Source organism: Xyrauchen texanus, chromosome 41, assembly GCF_025860055.1.
Source record: "Xyrauchen texanus isolate HMW12.3.18 chromosome 41, RBS_HiC_50CHRs, whole genome shotgun sequence".
Classification (NCBI taxonomy): domain Eukaryota; kingdom Metazoa; phylum Chordata; class Actinopteri; order Cypriniformes; family Catostomidae; genus Xyrauchen; species Xyrauchen texanus.
The window spans coordinates 31,900,616-31,921,928 of NC_068316.1; the positions used below are offsets into that span (position 1 = coordinate 31,900,616).

At 38.2% G+C, this 21,313-nt stretch overlaps 1 protein-coding gene across 1 annotated transcript; it reads left to right on the plus strand.

The window, feature by feature from the left end:
- Positions 1 to 1,832: 1,832 nt before the first annotated feature.
- prtfdc1a (phosphoribosyl transferase domain containing 1a) lies at positions 1,833 to 20,210 on the plus strand. The gene is made up of 9 exons (XM_052113333.1): positions 1,833 to 1,909; positions 2,093 to 2,199; positions 2,808 to 2,991; positions 9,428 to 9,493; positions 11,815 to 11,832; positions 14,315 to 14,397; positions 14,616 to 14,662; positions 16,521 to 16,597; positions 19,048 to 20,210. The coding sequence occupies exons 1-9, from the start codon at positions 1,862 to 1,864 to the stop codon at positions 19,093 to 19,095; spliced, it is 678 nt and encodes a 225-aa protein (XP_051969293.1). The 5' UTR covers positions 1,833 to 1,861; the 3' UTR covers positions 19,096 to 20,210.
- The last annotated feature ends 1,103 nt before the right edge of the window (positions 20,211 to 21,313 follow it).

A 21,313-nucleotide genomic window follows, 5' to 3' on the forward strand; every position in this document is an offset into this window, starting at 1 on the left:
TGTTAATTTTAATCTGACAAATCACAGCCCACAAGCAGGAGTATATACCACTGCTTACCTGCTTCCTGTGACAACTCTACTGACATGAATCTTTCAGGCATTCGGCCCCGCCCATTGGGCTTACCCGTTTGAATGCCATGAGTGCTCTCTTTACAGTGCATTCTCCCATTTGAATCGCAGTGTGAGCCTCCCCGTTCGACTGCTTGCTGGGCTTACCCGTTCTAATGCTGTGAGCGCTCTCTCTCTCTCTCTCTGTAGAGCAGTCTCCCGTTTGAACACAGTACGAACCAACTCTTATTCTCAACTTCCGAATTTGACTGCTTGCTGGGTTTACCCATCCCAATGCCGTGAGCTAAACCTCTCTCTCTTAGAACAGTCTCCCATTTGAAGCACAGTATGATCCTTCAAATTGCAGCCTAGCCCTCTCGCTGGTCGACAAGAACAACAACGTACCTTCAAACAAATGCTTAAAGCACTCCCTCTATACAGATTTTGGGGGGAAGCCAATTTACCATATAGAATTGTTGCTGGCTTGCTGTCCTAAATACTTCCTACTATAGTCATGGTACTGTACTTTAATCTTAAAGCCTTACATTTTTGTGGGTAATCAGGACTCAAGTCACATCTCGAGCTCCGAGCCCTCCCGTATACGGACAGCAAGCCAAATAAGTTTACTGCTTCAACACAAGATTACATTAACATACAAACTACTGAACCTTAGAACACCTTAACAACCGCATAGCAACACCATGGCAACCACCCAGAACACCCCAGCAACTGCAAATTGTAGCAACTGATACAAATGCTCAGAACCACTTAGCAACCATATAAGACCATGGTGACCACCCAGGACACCCTAGCAAGTGCTAAAAAACCTCAACCATAAGAATGGGGAATCACATTACAGATTAAATCTTTTCCCCATACTGTTGGTTTATGTGAACATTAACTGAAGCTCCTGAACTGTATCTGCATTATGTTATGCTGTGCACAGCTGCCACACGATTGGCTGGTGTTTCTAATGGACCCTTTTCACATATCTGTTATGACCCGGTTCCGCCGCCTTTAACAACGTAAATGTAGCAAACTTTTTAGATTTCCAATTCTACAAATATTTTATGTAAATGTAAACATTTGACTTTGTATTATATTACATTAAAACATGTAAAGAAATCAGTTGCAATAGCTGCGATAAGGCTTCTATCACAGCTGCTGAGGGAGTGACAGAAACATTTGCCTGTTTCTTTCTTCATACTGCTGTTATCCAGCACTCTATATTTTTACATTCTTTTGCAAAACTCTTTGCAAATCATTGATATTTTTTTATTTTGCTATTAGAGCTAAATTAAATGTGCTGCCGTCTTCTGCTATGCATTTACTTTCGCTCTCCAAACCGGATATGTGAAAAGGGTCCGTATAGTGGTCGGTGGGAGTATGTATAATATATGTACTGTATATTGGGAATATAACACTCATCTGTGTCAAAATCCAGGGCAACATTCTCCAATAATGACTCCAGTATGACTTAAGTTAAACATCAAATGTGACTCGTATAATATGAATGGTGTTTTGTTCTTTAGTCAATGAGCCTTTCATGAAATCCATAAGAAATAGTTTTTTAACAAATTGTCCTCATTTCATGCTGAATCTGGTTTGCTCGGAGTCAAAGACATTTCATTCATTTCATATTAGTGAGAAGAATTGTATTCCATGACCGGTCAAAAAGGAAGTACTGCAATATTTTGATAATTTCAAGAAAAACTGTAAACACAGCGTTTAGTGGTGTAAAGTGGGTGTGTGCACAAACAGCTCCTCCTCTCTCTCAGGAACTATTGCAGTTATTTTAGTCTCTCTACAGTATATGACCACTGACATGGCAGATGACCAGAGAAAAGAACCAGGCGTTGTGGTAAATATATTTGACATGGATTTTATATATTACAATAGCAATTAAATTAAAAAGACATGTTGTTAAGTTTACGTTTTAAGAACTATTTCCAAAGTATTTGGTTATTTCTACTAACAGAATACTGTATAATTAAAGGAACATATATGTTTCCTGTTTTGTTTTTCATTGTTGTTTATTATGTAGATTGATGATGGTTGGCCAGGTTATAATTTAGAGTTGTTCAACTACCCTGAGCATTACCATGGCGACCTGGAATGTGTATACGTCCCTCATGGTGTTATTATGAACAGGTAAACACACATCTGACACTGATGACCTCTGTAGATGTCAGTAAGTGCTCTATTTTTAGACAAAGACTATAGTGTGTAATTTGCCTTAAAAAAAAATTTCATTGAAATTAATTACAAGACAAACATTTTTTAAGATTCAATATTATTTAAATATTGAATTAGGTATTGCAGTCATTTCTATCATATGATGAAATAGACAATTATTTACAGAACAAAACATTATTGCTCAGCCTCAGAGGTTGCACTTTCATATTTCAGCAGATGTCATTTCTATTGTAATTTCTTTTTCCTATGGGTTGTAACTTTATGCTTTATAAATGCTATAAAAACATCTGTGATTTCCTCTTGAGACAGATAATTATATAGGAATATACTGTATATTATATGTGAAAACATGCAATATAGACTGTCTGTTCCCAAATATTTCAGCTTTGTGTTGTTGTTTTGTTTCTTGCAATCTCACATTCACATTCCAAAGACATTTGGGCCTCAATTAAGCACATTCATTTCATGTGACCCTTAAATCAAATTTATAAGGTCACATGATCTCACACACACACACACACACACAAACAGTCTGAGTCATTATGAGTTGATGTGATTTGTAGGATTGAGTGTCTGGCTAGAGACATCCTGGAAGACCTCGAACATCAGGACATGATTCTTCTGTGTGTTCTGAAGGGAGGATACAAGTTCTGTTCTGATCTGGTGGAGTCCATCAAAGCTCAGAGCCGCAGCGCCAACAGAATACTGACCACCAGAGTTGAGTTCATCCGCCTCAAGAGCTATCTGGTGAGGAATCATCTGCAACATACCACCCAGTTGAGACTGGTAATTTAAACACATCTGATCTGCTTAAAATATCAGATGATTGTAAGTGCTCACTGTGATCAGCAGAGGGCGCAAGACTACTAGTGTTAGACTAATAGTTCTTCTAAGACTAAAAACTAGTTAAAATACGAAAATCTGTCTACTTTTAAAATGTGTTTCAAAGGTATGATAGAATTTCTTAGCTGTCCGAGATAATGTATGTGCTAATTTTGTGTTAATAAATGTAAAACATTTTAAAAAGTGTCTATGAAATATCTTGTGAATTATGCTGGGCTGAATCGTCCTGCAGGGTGCGCTGTACACCTCAGAAAACACTCTCAGTTGAAGGTCATTGTTCAAACTATGAATAACAAGGAGAAACCACACAACCTTAAACAATTGTCCGACACCAGAGATTTTTACCATCAATCTTGACATAAAGTTGGACGCTGGTTCCGCTTTATATATATATATATATATATATATATATATATATATATATATATATATATATATATATATATATATATATTTTTTTTTTTTTTTTTTTGAGTGTTATAAACAATATGGCACATGCTCACTGGATATTATCAAATTATGAGAAAACAAACGTAATGTTTTAGCACAATCACTGTTTAAGTGTGTAACCGTCTATCTTTGTATGGTTTCGAAGATTTGAATATGTATAACTAGCATTGGGAAGATTTATTTTTGCAAACAGCTTGGCACGGGCAACGGACTACTAATCAATCAAAATAGTCGTCAATTAAAAGGGTCCCCAGAAAACCCACATGGCAGTAATATGATTTATGTTTTATTTAGTAGTAAAATATATTTGAATAATATACTACTGTTTATCTAATGATGTTTTGTTTAATCGATCAATCACCTAACAGTTTTACCTCAAAGAAGTCTTCCTTGGTGTGATTATAACACGAATCGGTTCAAAAGAACGACTCGTTCGTGAATCGGACATCACTAGTTCTAACTCTGTTTGAGTCATTTGCTAGCCAGTAGATGGAGATGTTTACACATTTTTGTTCGATAGAGATGCACATTTGCTCAACTCAGAAATGTGCTTTTATCATGAAAAATCCGAAAGCTCTATAAGTACAAAGCCGTTTTGTACACATTAAAATGTAAATCCTTAAGGCTAAAATAAGCCTAATAAAAGGTCATAGTTCATACTTAAATTTAAATAGAAAGACAAGTTTTTATATTTTACTTTAAGAAAATTATTTTAAGACCATTTAAGACCATTAAGATTGTTTGCATTGTTGTTGTGTGTTTTGTTTTAGTTTTTTTTTTTTTTTATTAACATTTTTATTGATTCATAAATTAAAACAAAGGGGAAAAAACATCAAATATATAATGAATCAATCACTTTTAACATTAACTCCCCATTATAACCCCACCTCAATAGAATATAGACACAACACATAAAAAAACACAACTCAAACAACAACAACAACAAATAAAAAGAAAATACAATAGTCAAGTATAATTAAAAATTAAACTCTAAATTACTCTCTCCACCACCCCTCCTCGAGAGTCCCCCAAAAACACTAAATAATCACCCTATTTCTTATTGAAAAAATTCCTAACTCCCATCCTTCTGCTCGACCCCTCCTCGAAGGCAGCCACCCTCCCCATCTCCGCACACCACTCTGGGAACAAGGGTGCTCCATCTGACATCCATTCCCTTAAGATAATCTGCCTACCAATCATTACACTGATCAAAACCCAATTTTTATGTACTTATCCTCCAAATTTATGACCTCCCTATCTCCCAAAATTCAGAGTCTGGGGCAGAACGAGATTTGAGTGTTCAACACATCACATAAAAAACTTTGCACCTTCAACTAAAATTCATGGATCTTACGACAAAAAACACATGGTTTGTGTCTCCATCTTCTGAATGGCATCGCCAGCAGGTGGGTTTGTCCTTAAGACCAAGCCTATACAAATTGCATAAGGCGCACCCTTGCATCTCTAGATGCAGACTTGACGTTTTTTTAAGATACCTAGCCCACACTCCCTCCAATAACAAATTAAAATCTTCCTCCCATAATCTTTTGAGGGAATTTAAAGCTCCGTCCCCAGATTCTGAACTAGCAGGGAGTAATACGATGATGCCTCATGACCCTTCCCAAAAGCAGCAAACACCACTCTCAGAGTATCTGCCTCTCTAAAAACAGTGCTGAGCAGGTGGCACAGCTGTAAATATTTATATAATTGAGATCTGGGAATCCCAAAATTTTGAATCAGATTTTCAAAAGATCTCAATGCTCCACTCTCATATAAATCACTGAGTGTATTAACCCTCCCCCCCCTCCAATCTGACCAACACAAAGGGGACTTATTAATACATAGTTTAGGATTTAGCCATATGCTCAAGGCTACGTTTAAACAAATATCCAAGTTAACACTCTGGACACATTTGTTCATATCGAGAGCAAATGCAAGATAAAGAGGTGTACTTAACTTCTCCAATTAGTTTGATAGAAAGGCATTGCTGTGGTGAGATAGGGGCAATAACTTCCTTTTCAATACAAAACCAGGTAGGGACTCTCTCAGGTGGAAGTGACCAATGAGCCAAATGCCTAATAATAAAAAAAAAAATCATGGGTAGCCCTAACCTACCTTTTGTCTCAATCATTCCAATGTCCTGCAAAAATACTCCACAAAACAAACTCCAGCCAACAGGAGGCATAAGTACAAGGAATTAACAGATTCATCCACAACTGTCCCGAAGCTAGGCAGAACCATCACAAAAAGAAACAAAACATGCATCCCGGTTCCTCGGATGGTCAAGAGTCATTCATTCCGAGGCCGCATAAAAAACGACATCCTTTGTATGGGCATGTAGATATTTTAAGGCCATCCACAGAATCCACTTTCAATCTGTCCGGAAACCCCAGAGCAAAAGTGATCCTCCATCAATGAAAAAGATTCTTGAAGGAGTATTATTCCGCAAAACAAACTCCAGACGTTTGGTATAACCAACACAAACAGAAAGAAAAATGCCGACCAGCTTCCTCAGACAGTCGAGTGTATGTTCAGCGAGTCAATCCACTCACATGAGAAACAACAAATGGCTTACTCACTCCAAGAAAAAAATAGTATTAATGAAGGACAGTGCTTGCTTGGGACATGTAAATACCCTGTGGCCATCCTTCATTTCTATTCTCAGTTTGGTCGGAAACATCAGTGCAAAAGCAGTCTTCCGTTGATGCAAGAGTTTCTTACACTCCTTGAATCGATCGCATTTCTCTCTGGTTGAATTCACAATGTCAGGGAACAAGAAAATATTGTGATTCTTCCAAGAAAGTTTTCCTTTGCTCCTTGCCTCGCGTAACATAAGATCTTTATCGGATTATCTCAGGAATTTGGCCAGGATTGATCAGGGCCTGTCTCTCTCAGCCGATCTATGAGCAGGGATTCTGTGAGCTCGCTCTATTTCCAGCGTATGGCCTGTTGAGTAGAATCGGGAAGAGCTTGTCTTGGAATTTCACCATAAAGTCTTCTTCATGCTCAGAAATTCCAACAATCCTATTCCAGTTTTTTTTTTTTATTCCACGTCTATTTTGGTCATGAGCGGATTAGCGGATAATTCCCTTTCCGATGTCTCCAGATAATCAATCCGTTTCTCAACATCTGCCACTCTTGTAACCAACTCAGAGAATTTTGTTTCCATCGCCGTAATCGATCAATGTATTACAGCAAGATCCTCTAAATCAGCAACAACCTTCATTAGCATCACAACGTATTGGACAGTTGACGCTGTATTTCCCCGGCATCCAAATCGAGTCCCCGGTCTGCAGGCCCGTCAGAGTTTTAAGCTTGAGCACGTAAGTGTCTTTTTATATCTCCAGAGCCCAAGTATTTTGACGTCTTTGCCATGTTTACCTCAAAGAACAAATTTGTCATGACCTTTTTTTTTTTGCATTGTTATATTATATTAAGGACACTTAATCTCATTGTCATTTCTTTAAAGCATAAATATATATAATATAATATTAAATCATATTATATTATATATTCATTGTAATATAAGCAATATCACATGAGCAAGAGTGCGATATGGCCGTACATCAGCACTGTGATTGCCTATGGCACTCTGCCTGACTCGGCCGAATCACAGCAGTGTTGATTTAGGGCCATATAGCATGATTGCGAGTGTGACATTTTTTTATAATTCAGTTCAATGAAGAAGTAAATAAATAAAAAAAATAGGAAAAACTGAGTACTGTCATTAAAAAAACATTTGTGCATGGAACTACGTTCTTACGCCACGGATCAGAATCTGCCGTTACTGGTTCAAACCAAATGATGCATCCAAGCCTTCATTAGTAATTAACAAATGTCACTTTAGAACTACTAGTATCACAGCTTGGGCTGTTTCTAATATGTTATTGGAGAAACAAGGATGTGTGTGTGTGTGTGTGTGTGTGTGTGTGTGTGTGTGTGTGTGTGTGTGTGTGTGTGTGTATGTGTGTGTATGTGTGTGGTGTATGTGAGAGAGAAAGAGATGGAGCATGTGCAATCACCTGTTAATGATACTGTAGTCTGTTAGTCAGCTTTCTTAAGATAATGTAATTTTGGTGAAATGCATCCCATTTTCTCAGTGGTAATAGGATGCAGTGCCGGTGCAAAAGAGTAATTCACTACAATAGAAACAGCAATGTCCTCCACCATTTTGAACAGTATGTCCTCTCCAATGTTGAAACTCGAGTAAGATTTAAGCACCTTGAGTTTGTGTAATTAATCAGTCTGTTGTGTCTCGTAGTGCTGAGGAATGAAAATGTGTATATATATATATATATATAACATATACATTTTATGCATTTGGCAGACACTTTTATCCAAAGCGACTTACAGTGCACTTATTACAGGGACAATCACCCCGGAGCAACCTGGATTTAAGTGCCTTGCTCAAGGACACAATGGTGGTGACTGTGGGGCTCGAACCAGTGATCTTCTGATTAACAGATATGTGCTTTAGACCACTACACCACCACTCCATAAATATATATATATATATTAATATATAATATTAAAATATAATATTATTTTCAGTATTACATGCCATGGTAGTTTTTGTTGTACTGCATTTAGGCTGATTTTAATTTAAAAACCCTTTTTTAAACCCTTTTTTAAATTGTAAACCCTTTTACAGCTGTCTTTAGCGTTGTCCCATTTCAAACGGATTGCCAAAAAACATCTTACGAATTAAAATATATTCACAAAATTTCAACAAACATGAAAAAACTGCTCTCGTACATTTATTGCTTTGATTTGCACAGAAATAAAAAAAGAAACTGTTGATTACTATAATAATTTTTTTGTCTCTTGCTTCCTCATGCACGCCTACTCTATATTTCATTGGCTGTTACTCTTTGTCATCTCTCGCTCATCGAGACACCTGATGACTTGTCAGACAGATTTATTTTGATCGTGCCATCTGTGTTATGTATACCTTGTCTTGTCTTTCTGTTGCCCTTCGTTTGTCATTTTTGTCACTTTTGTAGTTCCTTAGTTTTCACTTTTGTCACCTTTGTAGCTCCATAGTGGTCTTGTTAGCCCTCGTGTTCGCTGTTCATTGTTTTCACCTGCCCTCATTAGGTTCCCATTGGTTTCTGTTTATCACCTTGTCATCTTGTTTGAGTTCTGTTTGTTCATTGGCTCCCGTTTTCCCATGTCCACGTATTTTAACCCAGTTGTTTTCACTCCCCTCTGTCAATCATTGAATGTTGTCATGCCTGGTATGTGTTCCCTGCCCGAGTTCTCAGTTTTATTTCATTGTGTTTAGTTTCCTGTTTTCCCATTGTGGTTGTTTCTTTTGTGTTTATTTGTTTATTTATTTATTTAATAAAGTAGTTGCATTTGGATCCTCTATCCTCGTCTGCCTTCGCTGCCTACGTTCATTACAATCTGAGACTTCTTGTTGCAGACCAGTCGCCAACTTAAAAACATCAAAGTAGCATGGTTAAGTCGTGTAGTGTGTGTGTGATTCTCTGGTAGAATCACAGGTGTGAATCTGTTCTCTCTTAATCCCTTGAATGGTGTTTTTTTATTTACATGACTAACCCTTCACAGTCTGGTGTTTTGCTGTGATCCTTCACTCCATCAGCCAGTGGCCCCACTTCCTGTCTGAGCACTGACCCCAAAACCCCCATCTCAAGCACTGAAGAGCCACCTTTTCACAGAAGATTAACTTACCTCGAGCAGAAAATGTGAACCAATTGTCTCACAGACAAAAGCAGCTTGTGTCTGACTGGTGTAGGGATTGCAGGCGATTGTGTCTGCAGTGTTTATGTCTACAGAGACTGTAAGATCATACTGTATGTACTGACAAGCCCTCTGTAAGGGGCTTTAAACTCTCTGTCTTGTGATTTCCACTTGGTTTGTTTTACAGAATGACCAGTCCACTGAAGACCTGCATATTATTGGACCAGAGGATTTGTCCATGCTGAAAGGGAAGGTAAAGTCTAATCTTTCCATAATTATTTGTCAGAGGAACGCATTAATATGGACTGTGTCCTTTTTTATTGATGCTGTTTGCTAAAGAAATCATAACTTTTAAATTTGCCCATAATTAGGGTTAGAGTTTGATGTATTAAACTTTGCCATGCAACTCAATCCACACTGTTTATGGCATGAATGATACCTAAAATCATACAGCTTATTAAGGAAAGGTTAGATGTGTAATAAATGGGGGAAGGGGGAATCACAGGCTTACCCTGAAAGAGGGACCCAAACCATATCTATAGGTATATATATATATATATATATATATCTATCTATATCTCACAAAACAACCATCTAGAAACCACCCTGACAACCACCCTGAACAAACTTGCAACTGCTAGAAAGACTCAAAACACCTTAGTAACTGCATAGAAACAACATGGTGTTATTTAGCAACCACCCAGATCACCTTAGTAACACCATATCACCCAGAACACACTAGCAACTGCTAAAACACCCTAACAACCACCCATAATTTCCTAGCAACTGATAAAATCACCCATAACATCTAAGGAAACTCATGGCAACAACCTGGCAGTTACCCAGAACAACCACCCAGAACACCATAGCGACTGCTAAAAACACTCAGAACACATTAGCAACTGCATATAAACACCCTGGCAACCAACCAGAACACCCTAGCAGATACTAAAAACACTAAGAACGCCTTATTGCAACTGCATTAGAACAGACCTTTCCATTACTATTAGTCAGAGGAATGCAATAATATGCACCGTGTCCATTATTATTAGTGCTGTTTGCTTAAGCAATCATCACTATTACAGTTGCTCATACTTTGGGTTAGACATTTTATGTATTAAACTTTGCACTTCAACTCAATCCACACCGTTTGTGCCATGGATATGAATAAGTCAATGGTAACCATTCACAACACCCTTACAGCCAACTTGAGCACCCTATTAACGGCTAAAAGCTCAGAACACCTTAGAAACTGCATAGCAACACCCTGGCAACCACACAGAATACCCTAGTGCTGTGGCTGTCATTTGTTTTAATTTTGGAGTTTCAGATTCTCTTCCAGATTAGTTCTGTTGAACTAACTAACGCATCTCGTTACATCCAACAGTTATTTAACTCTCACAAAAGATTATATAAAGCCAGACCTAATTTTCTAACAAGTGAGATGTATTTACTTTTACAAATTATTAGCACACACACACACATAGCCGAGAACAGCTCTTACAGAGTTGTGTAACAATTTCCCCTGTAGCTTCTCATGTCTGATAGCAACGGGTTCATGATTAAACAGTATAATTGGGTCAAATGTATTGATTGTGTATCTTTATAGAGAAATCTTGGTCTGGGTCTGGGTGGTCCAGCACAAGACCATTTAAATGGGTTAGCGTGCTTTGTAAGTGTTTAGTGAGAAAAAGCATATCAAGTTAAGTGAGCGGGAAACTAGGGCTGTTGGTCATATGTTTGGGGTTTTCAGAAACAACAAGCCACATCATTGTATTGAGTTAATTTATGAGACCTTGTTACACAGAGATTTCTGTAATGCCAGGAATTAGCATGTTTTTCCTTCTGCAGTATATAAAAATGGTCAACATGCATTAATTCATTTGTAAATGCAATTTGTCACAGTGTATAAATGCAATCATAATATAATGCATAAAATCCTATTATGGACTGGAGTATAGTCAGTCCTTTTATATAAAATTATTTGTCATGACATTTTTAAAAACACAGGTTTAGACCGGGGTGCTCAGCAGTAATTGTATTATTTATAATCATAATAAATATTAATATTAAATATTAACCAAAATATTTTTTGGTTAAATTTCCCCTAAATAGAAATCCAAATTAACATTCAATTTCATATGCCCCCATATGACACATATTAAGTTTTTATGATTTGAAACATTGCTTAAAATAATACATTTACATTATATTTATGCATTTGGCAGACACTTTTATCCAAAGCAACAAGGTACAAAAAGGTATATCTTTTATCAGTAGTAATACATTTTAAATAGAATAGAAATATTAATGACAGTGTTCAAGCTTGTGGCGTTTCTTTAACAAAGGTCTCTCTACACAAGAGAAAGTTTCAGTCCCTGCCAGACAATGAGTAGAGTGTGCTTTGCCATGGCAACAGTTATCCTGGAAAATATTACATTTAACGAGTAAAGGGTGTGGTATTCATTTTGTGATGATAAAACCCAGACTGTCTCTCAGTGTTTCTGATGTTATTGGAAATCTTGCATTCTCTAAATTATGAAACCTTCTCTCTGTTTTTCCCCATGAACACAGAATGTCTTGATTGTGGAGGTAAGAAACACATGTTTTTATTATGGGTTTAACAAAGTATGCAGGCAAATTTACAAGATGTTGTAGTTTTATCACAAGAGAGAATGACTTGGATGCCAGTATATCGGTTTTCTTTTATCTTGTTTATTATGATGATTTCCCATGGCACATGTGCAGGGATATTCTGGCATTGTCTGGAAAGCAAAAAAGTGGAAAGGTATTTTCCTTTCAGCTAACATTTTGCTTCAGACATTTGTCAGTGTGAAGTCATCCTCGTCGATTGCTCCATCACATGTGCTGTTGATTTGATCATTTCTTTCCCATAACCTGTATTAACAGTTTGTTAACTGATAACTCATTTAAAGTACTTTTCATTACTTTATTATTTAAAGAGGTGAAAAGTAAAACAATAGAAAGTATCAGTGAAATCAATGAATAGTATCAATACAATACAAATAGTTCCATCTATTTAACCCTTAATTGCGTACCTCGCAATCCAGGCGTCACACATTTCCATTTCCACAGGTCTTTAGTGACCCAGAAACTCATTCCACCCACTTTACCACATCCATTTTTTGGAGTTATCCCCACCGCTTTAGTTTTGACAGCTTGAATGAAAGACCTATTCAAGACTACTGTGCATCCAGAGATAATAAATATCGCCATTTATAATCGCTCAGTTAGTTACACCAGTTTCATACACTAACCTGCAAACTCATCCTTTTGTTAATTCTTGAAGAAGTACAAAAAACTTCATAACTTTGGACTAACATCTCTTGCACTGCTTCAGCTTGTCCTGTATGTGTGTGTGTGTGCATGCATGCATGGGTGTGTGCAAGAGAGATACATGTTATATCACCCTCTTGTTGTCTCCCAGCGATATTACGCCAGACTGTTAAACAGCGGCCAGTTCAGTGAATTGGAAAGCACACAAATTGGGCTTCAATTCGATGCTTCAAAAATATATCAATAAAATATTTGCCATTTGTGTGTGCTAATGAAATTCTGTAAGTTGTATGTCTATTTAGACTCAATATGCGCATGAGAAAATTAATGTGTGTAGTTTATGTGTAGCTTATGTGTAGCCAGAGACTATGTAGCCCAACATGTAGCAATTATATTACAAGAATGGGAGAAATTGGAACGCCCTATAGGGCCGATGTAGAAAAGGAAGTTCCACTTTACATGTAAAATAACCAATCACCTTTTTAATACATACATCAGCCAGCTCAAGAAAATGCATGTGCATTAGTTGGACCAGCCTGAATTTTTTTTTTTTTTTTTTTTTTAGCATGATCTGAGCTAAAGCATAATTTATGTTCCCCTTCTGTCACTCACTCGACGTTGTGTCGAATGAAGTCACACAAGGGGTCTTACTTGGGAGCCTCACGTACCTCTGAACTTGAGAATAGGCCAATGTGAAATTGGCAGACAGAATTTGCATGTCCCGCCCCCGGACATACGGGTATAAAGGGAAGCAGGCGTGCGTCTGTCAGTCAGATTTTTTCTTCGGAGCCGAGTGGTTGTGCAACAGCAAGCTGAGTTCACCAGTGTTCACCGATATCTCTCCAAGACCGACGGCCACAGACGCTGCCTCTTGTGCCTGGGCAGCGATCACACTGAGGCGGCGTTCGTGGATGGTTCATGTACTCACTGCGAGAACATGACCATGGCAGCATCTCGGTCACGGCTATCCTTTCTAAAGGTGAATGCCACTTCAGCCGCCTCCAGTGTCACTCCTTCTTCCCACAGGATTGAGGATGACCCGGCTGGCAATTTGGGGATGATGACAGGCTCTGTTTCGCAGGGTAAATCTCCATGAACCACCTGCCCCCCGACATGCTCGCTTGCTTCCGTCCGAGCTCAGAATGATTGCGGCTTGCCCACAGCCAGCCGGCATTCTCCCTCGAGCCCCTGGAATTGAATGATGACATCACCGCTGCATCGGTGAGCGTCCAGGCATCTGACGTGGTGGACTGGGCTGCTGCCTTCAGGCCAGCCCGCCCAGTCTGAGGCTGACACGCAGATTGCCGATATGCTTGCCCGGGCTGCCATGAGTGTGGGCATGGACTGGAACCCTCTTTCCTCCACACAGCCTTTGCGGCTTGATGACTGGTACCTCTGCTCTGGGCACTGCTCACAGCCAGGCCGTTCACTGATATGGTTACATGATGGTTGGGATGCTCCCTGGTTTTTCCATGTCTCGTGCAAAGCCTGTACAGACGCGTTTTGCACACTGCAATGCTTTGTGCTACTCTTTAGTAAAAAAGATGTGCTTATGGAGAGTGTTATAGGAACTCTGTTTTTAGTGGAAGAACTGTGGATGAGAGGTGTAAAAGTAGCCAAATCAATGCGTTTTTCAATCGAAAGTGTGACCATGGCCTTATTATACTGACAGTAGACAGCTAAGCAGCTCACTGGAGTACAGACAGATCTATTGTCTCATATCTTAAAAACAAAAATGTGTTTTATTGAAATATTATGTGCATCTATTTCCTCACAGGCAATAGTGGACACTGGAAAGACCATGAGAGCACTTCAACAGCATGTGGAGTCTTTCCAGCCCAAACTGGTTAAAGTTGCCGGGTGAGAGCATAGGGGGAATTACATTAGTGAGGAAAACCTTGTCTCCTGTACTGCCACCTTCTGTGCGTAGCCTAAAATACTATTGTGTTGTGTTTGTGGCTGAAGTCTGAGACAGGCAAAGCTCAAAGTAATTAACTGGTATTTTCGTAGCTTTAAATGAGATCTAATGGAGGTGTGAATTGGGTTTGAAAAGGATTTTAATGTGTCTCTTCCCTCAGGCTGCTGGTGAAGAGGCTTCCTCATGGGATGGTAACACTCCCAGACTGTAAGTACTTAAGTGTGCTGAAACACTATGAAAACGGCTATGTTCAAAAATCTGATGAGCTGCCTACCTAGAGAGCATTGTATAGCCAGAAACATACTTTATATAATTACCCAAATGCAGACAGTACAAGCAGCAGCAGTTTACCACTGTAACAACTCGAAGACGTAAGCTTCGGTGTAAAGTTTGCATGCACAGAATGACACTTGCGTTTGTTTGCCACGGATGCATTTAATGTGCAAAGATGTGAAGAATGTGGGCTGTCCTTTGAAGGCGATTTATTTGACAGACAAGCAGGTATGAGAAATGCATTATACCATAATATCCAACCTATCTGCATGGGTTGCTTTGGTAACGGCGTAGGTGTACCCACGTGACAATACTTTCAAAACAGATGCGGGAAATATGGAGGTGCATCATCTCTCTCTCAAATAAACGCCCTGCCCAGTCATGGTGCAGAACTCCTCCATCGCACAAGAAAACCCAGCGACAGAGGAGACTGGTAAATATTGTGATGTTCCGTGTTGCAGTCACTGATTTTTGACGTCATCGTTGTGTGTCGCGTTAAGTGACGTAAAAGCCCATTTGAAATCCGAATTGAGCATTCATAAAAATCTGATTTCATGTGTTTTTTTTTTTGCTGTCCAGACTATCAAAATCATCTGGATACAATCTGGATATGCAAAAAATCTGATTTTTAGTGGCAGTCTGAACAATGCATTACAGTCGATGTCGTGCTGGTGCGAACACTTTACTGACTGTAGTGTATCAAATACACAACCATTCTTCCCCAATTGAGACCATGTGCACAAATCACAAATGTAAAAGCGAGACATCACCGTTACACCTTGTCTCTTTTGACTATTTGTGTTTGGATTTTGAGGAGAGTCTCTGGTTTCACGAGGACATTAGTCATTAAGTCTGTGTTTTACTGAATGATAATAAAGTGCAAAAAAGTAAAAGAGGAGAACGAAAGCACTAAAATCGGAGCACAGTTTCTTCCTTCAGAGCAGAATTCTGCGTTATTTTAGTGCAGTACCTGTAACTGGGCTTCTAGTGTGTGTGCTGCTCATATGTGTCCCCACTGTACACGTTCATGCATTCGTTTTTTGCACTTTATTGGCACATTTGCAAAGGAAGAAAATGATAAAAACAGCTGATAATAATAAAAACAGCTACCCAATACCTGGCTCTCCTCTTCCAACTAACTCGAAAGAATGGCTCGCACCCATTTTTACACATATTTCAAGGAAACAAAATAAAACGCCTGGAATTAAAAAAGACAGCGTGTATGGAGATGTGGATGATTTTTTTTTTAATTATATTCTAATAATGTTTGGTCCTATGCTTCCTAATAACTTGCCCTCCTCTTGCGTTCTCTGTCTATTTCATTGGCTGTGGCTCACTGTCGGTCTCTTGCTCGTTGGGACAGTACACACACCTCACGTCAAGACGTCTAGATATCAAGAAGTTTTGACTCATCTCGGCCTGTCGCAGGAGTGTGCACACAATAAGACCTTTTGTCGTGAGATCCGAGACTTCTCGTCGCAGACCATTCGCTGACTCAAAGCAACAAAGGAGACGAGTCTGAGTCACGCAGTGTTCACTAGATTTAAGAAATTAGACTAAAAGGGCTGGGATTTAATACAGATTTTTAAAAAACACACAAAAACCTGAAACTTTTAAATGTATTTTAAACTTTTTAATTGCTGTCTAGTTTTCAAGTTTTGGAACATCCATTGGCAGCAATGGAAGAAAGTGTATCATCAACCAAACACTCTTTACTAATGGGATGGACTGATTATATTATAAGTGCTGTTATATGTGTAGTGTGTTGGTTTATTTGTGCTTCTCTCTGCAGATGTTGGATTTGTCATTCCCAATCGTTTTGTGGTGGGTTATGCTCTGGACTACAATGAGTACTTCAGAGACCTCAATGTAAGAGTTTACATCATGTCTCTTTTTCATTCAGTTAATTTTCAAAGACATTGGTACTTTTTGTTAATTTGGTCTCTCATCAGCAATCAAAGAGTACCATGATATCACCATCTTTCTTTTTGGACATAGTACCATTGGTCGGTGTTCATTTTCACACAGCTTTTTATTTTTGTCATAATTTTTGTCTTTTGGAAAAAATGTCCATTTAAATATAGTCAGTAGTTTATTTTGTCATACTGTATTCATAAATTTACGTCAGTTTTACTAAAATGGCACATAAGTTTAGTTAACAAAAAATATTTACGATAATGTGCAAAATGACAAAAAAAAATTATCAAACTGTTACAGACACAAAATATTCAAAGAATTAGAAAAATATAGTCCTATAAACAGGGTTGGGGTGTAACAGAATACTTATTCAAAATACAAAATATTAGTAACTATTCCACTTCAGTTACAATTTAGATAGTTGGTAATCAGAATACAGTTACTTCAAAAAAGTAATTTAATTACTGATGAGATTACTTTGCATTTTACTATCATTTCTTTCATTAAATGTTTTGTTTGCTTTGTTGGAATACATCCATATAAATGATGTGATTCGATGAGTGTTTGAACAGCCGTGAAACACTTTCTTATTAATGGCAGACAGATGCTGCTTTCACACGGTTCTGAGTGAAAAGGTGGATATGATGTTATATGTTCAGAGGATGATGTTGTTGTGTACACTCTGTGGGGTTTTGATGTTATTTTGGAGCAGCAGAAATAGTTAACCTTGTGTAAATTGATATGTGAACATTTAGCTTTAAGCGAAGCAAAAATACTATTTCGAGCCCTTTCACATGCATCTGTTATCATGCATGAATAAAAAAAAAACTATTCTATTAAGACAATTCGCATTAGATGATAATTTTTTCCCCCTCTTGTAAGATCATTAAAATTAGGGCATGGGGTCTGGGTAACTCAGCATGTATTGACGCTGACGACCAACCCTGGAGTTGTGAGTTCGAATCCAGCGTGCGCTGAGTGACTCCAGCCTGGTCTCCAAAGCAACCAAATTGGCCCGGTTGCTAGGGAGGAGAGTCACATGGGGTAACCACCTCGTGGTCGTGATTAGTGGTTCTCGCTCTCAATGGGGTGTGTGGTAAGTTGTGCATGGATCACAGAGAGTAGCATGAGCCTCCACATGCTGTGAGTCTCTGCGATGTCATGCACAGCAAGCCCCGTGATAAGATGCGTGGATTGACTGTCTCAGAAGCACAGGAAACTGAGATATGTCCTCTGCCACCCGGATTCAGGTGAGTAACCTCGCCACCACGAGGACCTACTAAGTAGTGGGAATTGGGCATTCCAAATTGGGAATTCCAAATTGGGAGAAATGGGTATAATACTAATTTTTTTTTAATAAATTAGTGCAAAGATGTAGACTGCAAAACTTTTATTTTTGATGATAATTTTTGTATTGTTTTCCTTTAAAAATATCTACAAATCCTTAAAACAAGATGTTTACTGTTTTATAGCAACTGTGCATTTAGTTTTGTTTTGGTTTTCACTTACCTTTTTAATGATCAAAACAAGTGAAAAAGTCAGTGCTGAAGAAGTAATTAGATTACATTACTCACCTTGAGTAATCTAACGGAATACGTTACAAATTACATTGTACTGTGTATTTTGTCATCTGTAGTGGAACACATTTTAAAAGTAACACTCCCAACCATGACTATAAACTACTTAGAATAAATATTTCATATGTAAGATTTTTATACCATGTGCCATCACTATCATTTTTTGTTTGAAGGTATTGTTTTTTCATTTCTGAATGTACTTAAGGTGAAGGTAGTTTAGCAGAAGTGTTTAATGAGCAAATCAAGTGATTTTACATGCAGACGTATCCACCTCCATATACAAATGATTGCATATGAGCCAACATGTTTGACACAATATTAAAATAAAACAGCCAAAACAAACACTGCAAACAGCACTTTGCAGTAAATATTTGTTAATTATAAGCAGTATGGTGATTTTATATTGAACCTAATACATCTGCTTTTTGTTTCAGAGTAAAGAAAGTCATATACGTTTGGAATTAAGGGCGAATAAATTATTATTGGGTGAATTATTCCTTTTACTAAAGCAATACACTAAACACAAAATGAACAATAATTTATAGTTGTAAAAGAGCTGCAACATTACACTGTATAACAGATGAATCCACAGTCATGTGACCTGCAGCACCAGTCTGTGTGTTGATCCAAATGAAATCTGACATGCAAATATGACATCTTTCCTAGAAAACTCCAATAAGCATCACACATCAAGCCTTAATGTGATGGAGAACATCCATCTGTCACACAACAGTCAAGCAGAAGCATACAGATATCACTGAGACTTTATTTTCAGCTTTATTTATCACTTACAGACTCACATAAGCCATGTCTTTCCTTTCACAGCACATCTGCGTCATCAGTGAGACAGGCAAACTGAAATATAAAGTGTGAGAAAACTCCTTTCAAGAGGAATGGACAGTTATATGACCGTAACAGATGTACACCCCATTCTGACATCAGATTCTGCAGCTGAAATATGACATTATGGGTTTTGTATGTATTGGGTAAAGTTGGAGGGGAATACTAAAATGTGATATGATGCAAAAAAAAAAACTGTGTTCAACATGATATATCTTTTTTGAGTCCTTCCTCCTGGGAGTGAGCAATTCATTTGATTTTGTGAATTTTTGAGAGGCCATACATGCCACAGTTTTAAGTCTCTGTGCATCTTAAGCCGTGCCCTCGCTACATGATCAAAACTGCTGTTCTGCTCATGTTACAAAACAATCGTTCTTGTCATCAGACATGTTGTTGTTGTTGTTGTATAGTGCTCATACTATAGAGGTATCTCCGACCAAGAGCAAATAAATAATAATGTATCAAATACACATGAGCAACAGACAATAGTTCACAGGAAATCAACATTTGTCTGGTTTAAGTCAGAGTCAGAATTCTTTTGTTTCTTTGTTTTAGTAATTTCACTCTTATGATGTATCTTTATGTAAAAGTACATTTTGTACTTGGGTCATTGACTATTACAAGGTTATAAAAACTAGAAATCTTTTACAAATCTTGTTTAAAACACACATGTCAAGTTGATAATATTTATTTTCAAGTTGATTTCATCCAGTTTTTGAATTTTTAAATACATATGTAAAGTGGTGTAACCATCAAGTAAAATGTTTAAAATACCTGTACATACATTAAATACCTGTAAGTGTACCTCAATACCAACATAACTGAAAAAACTTTTTCAAACATATTTTTCATGGTACTTGTATTTTATTTTTTAATTTTTGAGTTACAAATATCAATACTTTTTCTAATGGTTACTTTATTTGACAAGTATTTTGACTTTTATGTAATATGCCTTTACATAAAAATATAAAAACAAATCTGATATACCGTTTTTGTTTCTCAAATTATTACTATAACAAAATGACTACCTGCATGCTGTTATACCACCTGACATTGATTTGGTGGACAAACAGAAATGTTTGACAGATTTTTTTATTATTATTATTTAAATACAATGATCATTTAAAAAAATTATAATAAACTACTTAAGCCAACATTATTTCTTGTGTCTTCTTTTAAGTTTATCATTAAACTATTATTTATATTGTCAAGCCGGTTCTCATCTCCTCCTTTCCATTGAATACCTTTACACTGGTGCTGAAGCCCGGGAAGGAGGAGGGATATGCCGTAGTAGAGTTCTCGCCACTACCGTCCACCCCAACGGAGCAGCCATGGCCATCTGCCGGGGGACGAGGAGCCCAGCCGCCTGAAAGAGGACGATGGCCACCGACCACGAGGGGAGAAGGGGCTCAGCGGGAGAACCGCTGCTAGGGGCGAGGGAGACCCCTTCTGTTCCCCGAGAACGCGGCGGGGCGTTCCGTCCGACAGGGGCTGGAGGACTGCCTATGATCTGCCCGGAGAGGCGCGGCTGTCATCTGATAGAGGGTGGAGGAGTGGCCGAGGAACAAGCTGCGGCGTATCGGAGAAATGGCGAGTTGTTTTTTTTCATCTCTCTCTCCTCTCTCTTTCTCACTGTCGCTATGCGTTGGCCTTTTCCCTCTTTTCAATTTTACAGTTTTTGGGGGGTACTACACTGTTACAGGAAGTACCCCCCATTTTAATAATTTCTGTTTCCCTCCCCTTGTCCCCTCCCTCGTCCAGGTAGATGGGGATGACCTTCCTGCAGACTAGATGTAAAGCACGCCCTCCCCCAGGGAAAGGGGGATGTACGTCAGGCCGGGGGCTCCCCAGCCTGAGAGAAAGAGGGAGGAATGTGGCAGGGCGGAGGGCGTGGCCGGGTCGATATCCTACACACCCGGTCCCGTATTAGGCTAATTATGCCTCCGTGAGGGTTAAAGGTCGACTGCAGGGGATCGTGCGGGAGAGAGAGATCGTTTACGGAAATGTCCGTCGTGTGTGTTTGTGTCTTCTTTTAAGTTTAACATTAAACCATTATTTATATTGAAAAGCTGGTTCTCGCCTCCTCCTTTCCATTGATCCCTTTACATTCTTCTTCTTCTTCTTCTCAGAGTTTCAGACTCTCCAGACAGATTCAAGGCTTTTTGATTTATATATCAAAATCACTTTGAACTCAGAAATTGAAAATATTTACACCATAGTCAAAGTGTATTCATGACTTGTGTTAATTCTG